Source organism: Lithobates pipiens, unplaced genomic scaffold, assembly GCF_037356315.1.
Source record: "Lithobates pipiens isolate NorthernLeopardFrog02 unplaced genomic scaffold, aLitPip1_a1.2 Scaffold_35, whole genome shotgun sequence".
In the NCBI taxonomy this organism is placed as follows: Eukaryota; Metazoa; Chordata; class Amphibia; order Anura; family Ranidae; genus Lithobates; species Lithobates pipiens.
In genome coordinates this window covers 26,908,297-26,923,503 of record NW_027507811.1, presented here as the reverse complement: position 1 = coordinate 26,923,503, position 15,207 = coordinate 26,908,297, and the positions used below count along the sequence as shown (strand labels likewise).

The following is a 15,207-nucleotide window of genomic DNA, read 5'->3' as shown; positions in this document are numbered from 1 at the left end:
GCTCAGTTACAAACTGGAACATGGAATGTTTTATTGGACAAGGATACAGGCATTTTATACACCTGAAAAGTATGTCAGTCCTCCCACATATACAATAACCCAAATATTTACCCAAAACATCACACAATGGTTTAGCTAATGAGGTTACAGCTGAATCAAGGCTAATCCCATCACAGAGGATCCTTAACCACCTGGATGACTCACATTGCAGGTCAGACTTGCCCACTTCAAGCAAACTACAGACAATACACATTATCATAAGTACAAACACAGCAAACCTTCAAACAGTAGCAGGAGACCTACTTAAAATAAACACTAGGGATGCACCGATACTGGTATCAGTGCCGATGCGAGCCATTTTGGCGAGTATCGGTACTCGTGAAAATGCTCCGATAACGGAAGTGACGTCGCTTGGAAGAGGACAGCCTCCTCCTCCCGTACGGACAATGCCATCCCCGCCTCTTCCTCCCAGTGGCATCGCAAGGTGCAGGCCTGCCCAGCCTAACAGCCCACAAGCTCCATCTCCTCACTGCATACCTCCTTCCTCCAGCTCCGACTTCCGTCCAAACAGAGCACTGGATCCGGGCTCTCCCTGGCTGGATGCTGAGGCAGAGACAGGGGGGCATCCTGTTGTACCGAGTAGCAGGACTCTCTCCCTGTACCATGCCTGCAGTCTCTGGCCGTCTCCCTGTACCATGCCTGCAGTCACTTCTGCCTGTTGCCTCCTCCATCCCTCTACCAGCTTTCACCTCTGTCCCCATGTCTCCCAATAACCCTCCTATCCCCATCCTCTCCCCCTCCAATCGATCAAAGCCTTTTCCACCCCAACGCTCCCACCCCACAATCCCCATTTCACCCCATCCTCAACTACCTTGCCCTCACTTCCCCCTCCCACCGAACTCCTGATCAACACCCCGCCACCTCCCAAACCACCCCTCTTCCTAGGCGATAGGTATCAGTAATCGGTGCTAAAAAAAAAAAAAAAAAAAAAAAAAAAAAAAGAAAAAGAAAAAAATTGTATTGGTATATCCCTAATAAACACATTATGGCAGGGGGACCCCGACAGGTGGCTTGCTGATGACAACATTATGAGTCCCAATCTGGCAGAGACCATCATGGCCTTTTTAATAATGTACCTTTACATTACATAATGGAACATCTTCCTAAATGCTTATAGCTCCCTCAAATGCCAGGGCCCATAGTCGGTAGGCACAATCCTGATTTACACCCCTCCAACTGTCAGGTCCATATGACGTACAAACCTGGCAGCGAAGGGGTTAAACAGAAAACAAATGATTGATTTAATGAGATTGTTTGTTTCACTTACAGTATAGTCCTGCAGGACCTGGTGATCAACCTGAGGGATCTCCTGATCTTCCTGTGTGGAATACAGAGGACGGGGACATCTCTCTGGTGGGTTCCCATTACTGGATCCATCTGTAGGAAACACACACACTGACTGAATACATTGTTTCTATGTGTTTATCAGATGATGGGGGATCTAGGTGGAGCCTCCGTACTGCTCTCTCCTTTACAATAAAGTCTCCTCTTACCCGGTGATGTGAGGGGCGGCTGATTCTCCATCATGACATCCTTGTAGAGATCCTTGTGTCCTTCTATATACTCCCACTCCTCCATGGAGAAATAGACAGTGACATCCTGACACCTTATAGGAACCTGACACACACAATGATACAGTCACCATCCAGACACATCCCTTGTCTGTTACTGGATAATGTCCCAGAATTCCCGGCACCGCTCACCTCTCCTGTCAGCAGATCAATCATCTTCTGGGCAACTTCTAGAATCTTTTTGTTTCCCTCAGACGTCAGGGAGGAAGGTGGAGGATGACCAGACTTTATGGGTCCATAACTCTATTCAATAAGATAAAAAGAAATATCTTAATAGAGATGAGTGACCTCCCAAAATCCTTCTCACCTCTCCGGTCAGGTCTGTGTTTTATTAATAGAGATAAGAGTGATGTCATGTGACCTCCCAGAATCCTCCTCACCTCTCCGGTCAGCAGGTAGATGATCTCCAGAGCCAGAGCTAATACCTTCTCATTGGGTTGACTTGGGATTTCCTTCTTCTCTGTAGAAGACTCTGGTGCCCCATTCTGAAAAGATAAAAAAAAAAAAAAAGAAGAAGTGAACCGTGAACTCCCACATATATTACTAGCTGGAAAATTTTAGACACTGTTGAAGTAACAGAGCAATTTTACCAACCAGAAGATTACTGGAGCAATCCGTGGACTAAAGTGTGACCCTCTCCAACCCCTAGAGGGTGCCAACATTGTAAATTGATTTTGCAATCCTGAAGCCTCTGTGCCCCTTTATTTTAAAGTGGTATTAAACCCAAAAGCAAACATAATGCAGTTTACCAATTCACAAATGCGATGGCTGCATTTGTTTTTTTTAGGCTCTCTTGTTTATTTACATTTGGTGATCCAGCCAGCAAGTCGGTTGTTTTTAGGTGCACTCCAGCAGAATATGAGTTTACAGCAGGGTTCACTAAATGGGGGACCATGGTCCGTACCCAGACCAAACAATGGTCCTGTCCGGACTGCAGCCGTGCCACTTATCAGCCCGGGTGTTCTCTCGTTAGTCTCCCGCCCAGCGGCTATCATCATTACAGCGGGCAGGGTGGGAGGTGCTGCATATCAGCATATCCCCCTCCCTTTAGAATGTAAGCTCTACGAGCCGGGCCCTCCTGTACCTTTTGTATTGTACTGTAATTGTGTTGTCTCCCCTATACATTGTAAAGCGCTGCGTAAACTGTTGGCACTATATAAATCGATATTATTAATAATAATATCAGGACACAGGGCGAGATCCGATAATCACTTGTGGAGTATGCCATCCAGTTCTGGGCACCAGTCCTCAGGAGGGATGTGCTGGAACTGGATAGAGTCCAGAGAAGGGCAACACAGCTAATAAAAAAAAAAAAAAAAGGGACTGGAGGATCTCAGTTATGAGGAAAGACTGGAAAAATTGAACTTATTCTCTCTGGAGGAGAGGAGAGGAGAGGAGAGATGCTTGAGAGCGGATACGATTTAAATTTTCAAACACCATACTGGTGATCCCACAATAGGGACAAAACTTTTCCGCGTAAGGAAATTAAAAAGACACACGGCCATTCACTAAAATTAGAAGCGGTTTAACCTTAAACTGCGTAGAGGGTTCTTTACTGTAAGAGGGGTGAGGGTGTGGAATTCTCTTCCACAAGCGGTGGTTTCAGTGGGGTAGATCAATAATTTCAAAAAACTATTAGATGGGCACCTTAATGACCACAACATACAGGGATATACAATGTAATAACATAAAATCACACACATAGGTTGAACTTGATGGACTTGTGTCTTTTTTCAGCCTTACCTACTATGTAACTTGCTCGTTAACGTGAAAGTAAACCCCCCTCCTGTCCTTTTCAGCCAAGGAAGCTGCCATATTGGCTCCTGTTTAAAGTGGTTGTATAGTCAATTTTTTTACTTTTACCTACAGGAAAGCCTATAAGGCGGCTTACCTGTAGGTAAAAAAAAAAAAAATCTCTTAAACCTGTACAGTTTAGGAGATACTCCCCTCGTTGACTGCAGCGGCGCATGCGCACAAGGGGATTCGCGGCTAAAAGCCCTGCATACGCCAGACCCTGCCGGGATGAAATTCTCCCACGCGGGAGTGACGATATTGCGGCTCCTGCAACTCACAGCGCCAGAGCCGCGATACCCGGAAGAAACGCAGAGGGGAGCATATCAGCTCCCTCGGCGTGGAACGGGCAGTCGGGGGCCTAGTTCTAAGGTAAGCATTTCATAATGAGCTAGTATGAGGTGCATACTAGCTCATTATGCCTTTTCCTTTGCAGGTTGGAAAAAATAAAAACACACATTAGCGGGCATACAACCGCTTTAATATTCAACTGCCATGGTGCTGCACATGTGATCAGTTATGGCACTAGCCATTGGAAGGCTTTACAGTTAGCAAACCTGGCATGCTGGAAATGTAACCTTTTTTTTTTTTTTCCTTCAACGTTAAATCGAAGGTTTTACTTCCGCTGTAATCATAAGTTGGACAGCTCCGGTTCTCTGTCCCAAGATGCAGCACCTCCGGCCCTGCCCGCTGTGAGGATAATAGCGGAAGTCGGGCAGGAGTCAAGACAAGAGAGGGAATACCCAGCTGCTGTGCCTCTGCCCTGGCAGGACTGTGCTAGGGAGGCTGAATGATGAAAGGGGTATTGTGTATAAAAGGAGAAGAGGGGGCTACTGCAAGGGGCACCGAAATGTGTAAAGGACTAAAGGCGGCACTGGAGATGTGATAAAGGAAAGAGACGGAAGGCACGTGATCTGCCGCTTTAATCAAATTGATACAGTTTATTTATATACAAAAACAAATAAATGCATATAAAAAGCTATGTATTCATAAAAACAGGGTTACAAAATATACACATTAAAATTTTAGAAACTAGACATGCCCATACAAGGGCAAGTGCTAAAAGGTGGCTGACGTGTTTCGAGGGGTTCCCTCTTCATCAGAGCCTTGAAGAACAGGAGAAGTCTGTACAATATGGTAGACCAACATAAAGAGTGGCTAGTGATGGATTCTCCTTAGCTTCAAAGCTGTCCACATCCCAGTGCTCTAAATTTAAAGCTGTGGACAGTTTTAAAACTAAGGAGACCATGCGATTACCAATGCCTCCCAACTAGCCACTAATTTTTTTTTTTTTATGTTGGTCTACCATACTGTACAGACTTCTCCTTTTCTTCAAGGCTCTGATGAAGCAGGAACCCCTGGAAACGCGCCAGCCACCTTTAGCACTTGTATGGGCATGTCCAAGTTTCAAAAATTTTAAAAAGTGTATATTTTGCAACCTTGTTTTTATGAATACATAGCCACTTTATATGCATTTGTTTCTGTATATAAAATAAAAATATTATAAAAAAAATATAAAAAAATATAGTATCAATTTGATCAAAGCGTCAGATCACGCGCCTTCCGCCTCTTTTCTTTACCCGTCTCTCTCTTCAGACCACCCCTGGTCAGCTTAGGCAGCAGGACATGCATGATCATCTTTTAATTCCCTTCCTTTGAAAGTACTACCACTCTATACTAGCAACGCCTTCACAAGCGCAGGAGAATTTATGGCACTGTGGCTGTCCTAAAGGGTGGGGGGGCGGCACTGCAATGTCCTAAAAGGGGGGGGGGGGGCGGCACTGCGGACACTGTTGGACTGCTTTAAAAAGGGGAGACTGCAATGTGAAGGGGGGTTGTGGACACTGATGTAAAGGAGAAGCTAAAGGGGGTTTTGTGATGTGAAGAGGGGGCTAAAATGTGCTATAGTGCAAACATTAGATTCAGACCTCTATCCCAAAAAGAAGAAAAAAAAAAAAAAAAAAAACAGTTGCTGTAACGGATTATAAAGTGTGAGCTGTTGTTTGGCTTCAATTTATTTAGCGTATTAGATTCTGCTAATACATTTAACAATCCCCTCCCCTATGGGCTTACAATGCTGCTGTGCCTCCTGTGCTCTTTCATCCAGTGTGGGGCGCTCTAACGCAGGTGGTGCGTTACTGGCCTGATTACCAGGTGAAAGCCAAAGAGAAAAAAGGAATGAAGCCGCCACATCTAAACGATTGGCAAGGATGAGCTCAGGCGTGTTCGCACACTCCACGCGCAGAGCCCGCCAGGAAGTCGGCGCTGCGCTGATCACAGGCAGTAAGACATTGCCCCGATACGCGGCTGCAGAGATCGGGAAATGTCTCACTGCCTGTGATTAGCGCTGCGCCGACTTCCTGGCGGGCTCTGCGCGTGGAGTGTGCGAACATGCCGGAGATCATCCCTGTTGGTAAGCGGGGTTCCCCAATGACAGCTGAATGTCACACACACACACACACACACACACACACACTGCGTGGGGGTCCCCCCAATCCATACCAGGCCCGTTTGGGTCTGGTAGAGATTTTTTAGGGGGACCCCCATGCCAGAGTAGCCACTCCCACTAGTGTGCGGTAACCCAGTATTAAAAAAATAATGACATTGGCCGGATGGAAAACCCATTTCACAACAGCCCCGGGTCACACTCACCTCAGGCATCTGTTTTGTAAGCAGCCCGTCTCCTGCCGGCAAATCCGCTTCAGCGTTCCCGGCCGGGGGTTGGGGCACGGCTCTCCGCTTGGGGAAGATGGAGGGCACGGCCTCAGCCCTCAGGAGCTTCGTGGGGTAGTCGGTGAGGTAACAGTCTTTGGTGAAGTGGGCGGAGCACATGCGCACGCCGTCCGCCACGTCCCTGTCCGAGCAGATCTGCTGGGCCAGCCAGTCCAGGTCCCCGAAGTCCTGTCCGGTGAGCCGCAGCCAAGAGCCGATCTGGCCCAGGTCTCGGGGGAAAGTGTGCAGCCTGACGCCCCGGCGGGAGGTGGCCCGGTCGGCCTTGCTGGGGCACCCCGTCACCACGCAGCGCAGCATGGCGTCTCCCTGCAGACAGAAGGAAAGGACATTTAGAGGGGCTTTCCACTTTACATTACCATTTTTTATTATTAGTTTCCCCTCCCCCGTAAGACCGAAACTAAGCGCTCACCTGTGTGACTCGAATTCCGTGGATCGCCTGCTTTAAAAAAAATAAATAAATAAATAAAAAGAGAAGGGGGTGGAGCCACTAACTCAGAACAAGCATGCGTCAAGGGAAGTCACAGAGGACTCCCGAGCGACATTGGTCAGCGGTTCAGACAGCAAGTCATTGAATCAGCGCAGTGTGCGCTCAGCCAGTCTTCTCATGGAGCTCAGCAATGGCAGCCGTGTTATTTTCAGAGTCCAGGGGTCCTTTAAGAAAATTAAGCATGATTATAAAGTGCAAATAATTATATTATACATATCTGCAGAAATACAACCCTAAAAACAAAACAAAAAAAAAAAAACCTACCAAGCGTGCCAATAATACAAACAGCACCTAGTTGTTCCTACTTTGCAGCTAGTTCGGTCTGGAGACTACGTGCACACGCGCAGATCGCCCTAATACAGGCCGCACATGCGCAGATCGCCGTAATATAAGCCGCACATGCGCAGATCGCCCTAAGACAGGCCGCACATGCGCAGATCGTCCTAAGAAGGCCACACATGCGCATTTCCGATCTGTGGCGCCTGTCGGCCATGCTTGTAAGAGGCATCGGCTGCCTACAAAAGACAGATGTTATAACTGGATTTGCCCTCCTAAGAAAAAAAATATACAAACTCGCAAACGTTCGTAGCCGTTCCTCTCGCCTTTTCCGCTTCAGTCCGTTCCCAGCAGTAAAGATGGCGCCTCTTAGTCTCAATGGGCAAATGATTGAGTTTTCACCCGTGTTTTATACAGACAGGGACGAGCGGGCGTGTTTCGTAGAGAAGAAAATGACCTTAGAGTTTCATCTAGAAGGAAAATTCGGTATTATTTGCGATCCGTTTCGATAAGCCGTTGAAACGTTTGCTCTTGCCCATCATAAAGATGGCCGCCTTTCCTGGCAACGTCATTTCCGCCATAGGATTGCAGCAATAGACAGGAAGTGGATTTTATGACCGCTGCAGGAGAGTGTTTTGTATTGAAGGGATTCAGATATCTTTAACCTCTTGCCGACCAGGCTTTTTCTGACACTTTTTGTTTACTAAGTTTGAAATCAGTATTTTTTTGCTAGAAAATTACTTAGAACCCCCAAACATTAAATATATATATATATATATTTTTTTTTTTTTCTAGCAGAGACCCTAGGGAATAAAATGGTGGTCGGTGCAATTTTTAATGTAATGCGGTATGTGCGCAGTGTTTTTTTTTTAAAATGCATTTTCATGGGGAAAACTAGACTTTAATAAATAATAAAAAACGAAAAACATAAAAAACATCAGTATTTTTATTATTTTTATTTTTCAAGAAAATAACTTAGAACCCCCAAACATTAAATATATATATTTTTTAGCAGAGACCCTAGGGAATAAAATGGTGGTCGGTGCAATTTTTAATGTAATGCGGTATGTGCGCAGTGTTTTTTTTTTTAATGCATTTTCATGGGGAAAACTAGACTAAAAAATGAAAAACATAAAAAACATCAGTATTTTTATTATTTTTATTTTTCAAGAAAATTACTTAGAACCCCCAAACATTAAATATATATATATTTTTTAGCAGAGACCCTAGGGAATAAAATGGTGGTCAGTGCAATTTTTAATGTAATGCGGTATTTGCACAGTGTTTTTTTTTAATGCATTTTTATGGGGGAAAACTAGACTTTAATGAATAATAAAAAACGAAAAACATGAAAAAATCTGTATTTATATTTTTATTTTTCAAGAAAATTACTTAGAAACCCCAAACATTAAATATATTTTTTTTTAGCAGAGACCCTAGGGAATAAAATGGTGGTCGGTGCAATTTTTTATGTCATGCGATATTTGTGCAGCCGTTTTTTAAACGCATTTTTTGGGGGAAAAAAAATACACCTTTACCACTTCAGCCCCAGACCATTTGACTGGCAAAAGACCAGAGCACTTTTTGCGATTTGGCACTGCATCGCTTTAACTGACGGTCGTGCGATGTGGCTCTCAAACAAAATTTACGTCCTTTTTCCTCACAAATAGAGCTTTCTTTTGGTGGTATTTGATCACCTCTGCGGTTTTTATTTGTTGCGCTATAAACAAAAAAATAGCGTCAATTTTGAAAAAACGCATATTTTTTTACTTTTTGCTATAATAAATATCCCCAAAAAATATATAAAAAAAAACAATTTTTTTCCTCAGTTTAGGCCGATACGTATTCTTCTAAATATTTTTGGTAAAAAAAAAAAATCGCAAAAGGTGTTTATCGATTGGTTTGCGCAAAAGTTATAGCGTCTACAAAATAAGGGATAGATTTATAGCATTTTTAATATTTTTTTTTTTACTAGTAATGGCGTCGATCAGCGATTTTTTATCGTGACTGCAACATTATGGCGCATCGGACACTTTTGGCGCAATTTTGGGACCATTCACATTTATACAGCGATCAGTGCAATTAAAAATGCATTGATTACTGTGTGAATGTGACTGGCAGTGAAGGGGTTAACCAGTAGGTGGCACTGTAGGGGTTAAGTGTGTCCTGGGGAGTGATTCTATTTGCGGGGAGGGGAGGGGCTGTGTGTGACACGACACTGATCACCGTTTCCGATTACAGAGAGCTGTGATCAGTGTCCTGGGACTAGGTATAACGGGGAAATGCTTGTTTACATCAGTATTTTCCCGTTCTTCCTCTCCGTGAGACAATCGCGGGTATCCCCCACAGACATCGAGTCTGTGGGACCTGCGATCACACTGACGGAGCTCGCGGCGGGCCGCTTCTTAAAGGGAAACATCCAGGTATGTTAATATGCCTGTACATGCCTTTCTGCCAACGTATATCGGCGTGAGCCGGTCGGCAAGCAGTTCATGAATTACAAAAAAAAACATGTTTAAATAAGTATTTTTTTTTTTTTTACCCAGAAAATTACTCAGAACCCCCAAACATTAAATATATATATTTTTAGCAGAGACCCTAGAGAAGAAAATGGCAATTGTTGCAATTTTTTAATGTCACACGATATTTGCACAGCGTTTTTTTAAACGCAATTTTTTGGGAAAAAATACACTTTAATTAATTAAAAGAAAAAAAAACATAGAAAAAAAAATACCGCAATTTTTTGATAAAATATAAAAGATGATGTTACACCGAGTAAATAGATACAAAACATGTCAGGCTTTAAAATTGAGCATGATCGTGGAATGGCGACAAACTTCCTAAAAAATCTCCATAGACGACGCTTTAAACACTTTTACAGTTTACCAATTTAGAGTTACAGAGGGGGGTCTTGCACTAAAATTATTGTTCTCGCTAAAATGTTTGCGGCGATACCTCACATGTGTGGTGCAAACACCGTTTACATATGTGTGCGTGACCTACGTGTGCATTCGTCCCCGTGCACGAGTTCGGAGGGATGGGGGCGCTTTACATTGTTTTTTTTTTTTTTTTTTACACTGTCTTTAATTTTATTTATTTTTTTACCACTTTTACTCCTATTACAAGGAATAAAAACATCCCTTGTAACATAAATAAGGAATGACATGTCCTCTTTATGGAGAGTTCTGGGGTCTCCTTTACCTTTAAAAGCAAAAGATCAAAAAATGTTTTGTTTTTGTTTGATCTTTTGCTTAACAACTTTCAGCCCCGGACCATTTTGCTGGTCAAAGACCAGACCACTTTTTGCGATTCGGCACTGCGTCGCTTTAACTGACAATTGCGCGGTCGTGCGACGTGGCTCCCAAACAAAATTGACGTCCTTTTTTTCCCACAAATAGAGCTTTCTTTTGGTGGTATTTGATCACCCCTGCGGTTTTTATTTTTTGCGCTATAAACAAAAATAGAGCGACAATTTTGAAAAAAACGCATTATTTTTTACTTTTTGTTATAATAAATATCCCCCAAAAATATATAAAAAAAAAATTTTTCCCTCAGTTTAGGCCGATACGTATTCTTCTACATATTTTTGGTAAAAAAAAATCGCAATAAGCGATTATTGATTGGTTTGCGCAAAAGTTATAGTGTTTACAAAATAGGGATAGTTTTATAGCATTTTTATTAATAATTTTTTATTATTTTTTTTTTTTACTAGTAATGGCGGCGATCAGCGATTTTTATTGTGACTGCGACATTGTGGGGGACCCATCGGACATTTTTGACACATTTTTGGGACCATTGTCATTTATACAGTAATCACTGCTATATAAATGCAGTGATTCCTGTGTAAATGACACTGGCAGTGAAGGGGTTAACCAGTGGGTGGCAGTGTAGGGGTTAAGTGTTCCTAGGGGTGTGTTACTAACTGTGTGGGGGTTGGGCTTTCATTTAGTGAACACTGATCTCTGCTCCAATCACATGGAGCAGAGATCAGCGTCAATAGTTGCTAGGCAGAATGGAGAAATGTTGTTTACAACGGCACTTCTCCATTCGGCCGCTCCGTGAGACGATCGCGGGGATGCCCGCGGCGATCGAGTCCCGCGACCGGACTCACGGGGGTCCCAACCAGCGCGGCAGGGCGGCAAATTTAAAGGGACGTACATGTACGCCCATTTGCCTGCCCATGCCATTCTGTCGACGTACATTGTCGTGCGCTGGTCGGCAAGTGGTTAAAAAAAAAAAAAATTGTTTACTTCCACGCTAGACCAGAAATTACGTTCCTCTGGTCCTCCAAGGCCATAGAGGCGATCAGAGACGATCCAGTCTCTGGTAGCCTCTGTGACCAGCCGGTCGTCCCCTCCTGCGCTTCTGAAAGTGATCCAGAGGCTAAAGAGCCACTAGAACCACTTTCATGAGAAAGCCATCCACCAGTTTAACACTGCTAATCCAGGAGTTGTGGTCCCTTCCTGCGTGGGGCCTCAATCCCGTCTTGTCCATCCATGACACTTAATTGCCCCCTCCCCCCGCCCAACACTACAGTAACGCAATCTAGGCCAACGTATCAGAAGCCAGGAGACCGCCCCTGAGGAACACTAGGGAAGGATGCGCTCTCTGGGAACTATGATCCCTTCCCATGCAGAACTTGAATCCCATCTTGTCCGTGACATTTAACTTCCCCCACCCCTTACCCAACACTGCGGTAATACAATCTAGGCTAAACAATGGGAAGGCAAAATAGCACCACGAGGACTATAGAGAAGGATAAGCACTCCAGGTGCCTTGGTCCCTTTCTGTGCAGGACTACAATCCTGCCTTGTCCACCCCTGACATTTAACTTCCCCCACCTCCTTGTCCAACTCTGCGGTAACACAATCTAAATGAATGAATCTGAAGACCATCACTGATGACACTAGGGAAAGACAATTCCAAGGGCCGTGGTCCCTTTCTGTGCAAAACCAGAAGCCCACCTTGTCTATCCCTGATGCCTACCTTTCCGCAACACTGCAGTAACACAATATAGGCCAACGAATCAGAAGCAAGACCGCCCCCGAGGACACTGGGAAAGGATGGCCCCTCAAGGCACTGTGGTGCATTTTTATACAAAGCCAGAATCCCACCTTGACCATGTTTGATGCTCAACTTACCTCACCCCCCCCCCCGCCTAACACTGCAGTAACACAATCCAGGCTAACGAATCAGAAGACCTCCCCCGAGGACACTAGGAAAGAATGGTCACTCTAGGCCCTGCAGTTCCATCCTGTGCAGAACCAGAATTCCCCCCATTACCATTCTTGATGCTTAAAGTAGGACTGAACCCATCAACTTAACAGTTGACCAAAACCGTTACATTCAAGGCATGCCGTGATTTATAAATGTCCCAGTTGCTTGTGCTTTCAATCGAACTGTCAAGTCATCAAATGGATGGTGTCATAATTGTTCACATGTGCTGCACCATCACATCAAATGGAGGCCAATATGGCAGTTTCCTTGGCTGTAAAAGATAGGAGGGTTTAGCTCCACTTTAACTTCCCTGACCCCCTGTCCAACACTGCAGTAGCATAATCTAGGGCTAACAAATAAGAAGTCGGAAGACCACCCCCGAGTGCAATAGAGAAAGATGGAAACTCCAGGCACTGTGGTCCCTTCCTGCACAGAGCCAGAATCCCACCTTGTTCATCCTTCATGCCTAACTGCCCTAATATAATTTAGAATGCTAACAAATCTGAAGATGGAAGACCACCCCTGAGGACACAAGGGAGGGAGGTCCGCTGAAGGAACTGCGATCCCTTCCCATCCAGAGCCAGAATCCCACCTTGACCATCTTTGATTCTTAACTACAGGAATATAATTTGGGAGGTTAGTGAATCAAAAGAAGGAATCAAGGATGGACAAGGTGGGATTTTGGCTCTGCATGGGGAGGGACCACATCAGAAGATGGAAGACAACCCCTGAGGACACTAGGGACAGATGGCCACTCCAGGCACTGTGGTCCCTCCCCGTGAAGAGCCAAAATCTCACCTTGTCCATCCTTGATTCCTAACCGCAGTAATATAATTTGGGAGGCTAACAAATCAGAACACGGAAGACCACCGCTGAGGACATTATGGACAGATGGCCACTCCAGGCACTGTGGCCCCCGTCTGCGCAGAGCCAGAATGCCACCTTGTCCATCCTTCATGCCTAACTGCAGTAATATAATTTAGGAGGCTAACAAAGCAGAAGATGGAAGACAACCCCTGAGGACACTAGGGCCAGATGGCCACTCCAGGCACTGTGGTCCCTCCCCGTGCAGAGCTAAAATCCCACCTTATCCATCCTTAACCACTTCCCACCCGGCCAATGCATATATACGGATGGGTGGGAGCCGTCTACTCCTGATAGGACGTTCAGGAACGTCATTCAGGAGTAGCGGGATCGCGCGCGCGCGCGCCCGCGCAGCGGCGCGATCCCGATGTGCTCGTGTCACCCGGACACGGCACATCTCAGATCGGCAGGAGGGCTCTGTGATTGGCCCTCCTGATCACATGACGGCCGTGTCCAATCACGGCCGTCATGTGATGTAAACAAACAGCCGGTTGCTAGGCAATCGGCTCTCCTCTCCTCATACGGAAGTCACCGCTGAGGAGAGGAGAGCAGAACGCTGCAGCCGGCTGATGATCAGTGAGTATGGGCTGCTTTTTACTCACTGATCATCAGTGTAGTGTAAACACACAACACACCACACAGTACAAACACAGTCCCCACATATGTCCCCAAAACACACATGTCCCCAAAACATACATGTCCCCAAATAATAAAAACACATGTCCCTAATAATAAAAACATGTCCCCCACATATGTCCCACTAAAATCACATGTCCCAATGATTATCTGCACACATATGTACGTGATCACCTGCACACATATGTACATGATCATTTGCGTACATATGTCCGTGATCACACAAACCAATTATTAAAACGGAATTTTTTTTACCAAAAACATGTAGCAGAATACATTTTGGCTTAAATTTATGACAAAATTTGATTTTATTGGATTTCTTTTCAAATAGAAAAAAGAAAATATAGTTTTTTTCCAAATTTCCGCTATTTTTGCGCTTATATCGCAAAAAAAAAAAAACGGAGTCGTGAATAAATAACACCAAAATAAAGCTCTATTTGTGCGAACAAAATGATAACAATTTCATTTGGGTACAGTGTAGCATGACCGCGCAATTGTCACTGAAAACGCTAGAGCGCTGAAAGCTGAAAATTGGGCTGGGAAGGAAGGGGGTGAAAGTGCCCTGTATTGTAGTGGTTAATGCCTAACTGCAGTAATATAATTTATAAGGCTAAAAAAACAGAAGATGGAGGACCACCCCCGAGGACACAAAGGAAGGATGGTCACTTCAAACAGTGTAGTCTATTTCTGTGTGGAGCCAGCATCCCACCTTGTCCATTCTTGATGCGTAACCCTCCGACCTTGTTCCCAAACACTGCACTAATATAATCTTAGCAGGCTAGCAAATCAAAAGCTGGAAGACCACCCCCGAGGACTCCCAGGAAGGACAGCCACTCCAGGAGTTAGGCAGGGATGCGACTCTACGAGATATGGCAACCATTGGTTGTGGCTGAGAATACCAAGACTACCTATTCAGGTGGCTCCAGTGCTGGTGTTCCCAGATGAGCATCCAATGGCAGGAGGGGCCAAGACCATTACAGACAAACCTTGATAAGTACATGAGCTCTCCTAGGGCACGCCTTGTGTTTGCTGTAAACATTTTAAGGCTTAAAAGGGGTTGTGCTTCGTTTTTATTTTCTAAATAGGTTCCTTTAAGCTAGTGCATTGTTGGTTCACTTACCTTTCCCTTCGATTTCCCTTCTAAATGTTTTTTTTTCCTTTGTCTGTATTTCTCACTTCCTGTTTCTCCTCAGTAAACTTCACACCATCATCTGAGTGGTGTTTAGTCAGCCAGAACAGCTTACTGAGAAGGAACAGGAAGTGAGAAATTCAGACAAAGGAAACAAAGAAAAACAACATTTAGAAGGGAAATCGAAGGAAAAGGTAAATGAACCCACAATACACTAGCTTAAAGGAACCTATTTAGAAAATAAAAAACAAACCTTTACAACCCCTTTAATCTATACTTCGGGCACACCCCTTAGGATGGAATCACACCACATTTGTTGTGTTGAACTCATATCACTTGCATTGAAATGCTTTTTTACCGCTTTGCTGTGCATTTTTCTTTTTTATAACTTTATGTTGCATTTCGTTGAAACATGTTCCATTTTGTTTATTAAATGCGTCAGA

At 44.5% G+C, this 15,207-nt stretch overlaps 2 protein-coding genes across 4 annotated transcripts in view; one reads left to right on the top strand and one right to left on the bottom strand.

Moving 5' to 3' along the window:
* The window catches only part of LOC143956214 (uncharacterized), a 28,464-nt gene extending 20,978 nt beyond the window's left edge, over nucleotides 1-7,486 (bottom strand). For 2 of the 3 annotated variants that reach the window (XM_077466386.1, XM_077466387.1), the window contains exons 1-7: nucleotides 6,907-7,486; nucleotides 6,565-6,806; nucleotides 6,075-6,461; nucleotides 2,012-2,116; nucleotides 1,764-1,874; nucleotides 1,554-1,677; nucleotides 1,328-1,437 (exon numbers count right to left, since the gene is read on the bottom strand). In XM_077466386.1, coding sequence (XP_077322512.1) covers nucleotides 1,328-1,437; nucleotides 1,554-1,677; nucleotides 1,764-1,874; nucleotides 2,012-2,116; nucleotides 6,075-6,452 — 828 coding nt within the window. In that variant the 5' untranslated portion in view covers nucleotides 6,453-6,461; nucleotides 6,565-6,806; nucleotides 6,907-7,486. The remainder of the gene's footprint in view (nucleotides 1-1,327; nucleotides 1,438-1,553; nucleotides 1,678-1,763; nucleotides 1,875-2,011; nucleotides 2,117-6,074; nucleotides 6,462-6,564; nucleotides 6,807-6,906) is intronic. The other variant, XM_077466385.1, reaches the window with a different exon arrangement.
* Nucleotides 1-15,207, top strand: part of LOC143956208 (oocyte zinc finger protein XlCOF8.4-like) — a 216,423-nt gene that overhangs the window by 86,979 nt on the left and 114,237 nt on the right. The gene's annotated exons all lie outside the window — the stretch shown is intronic.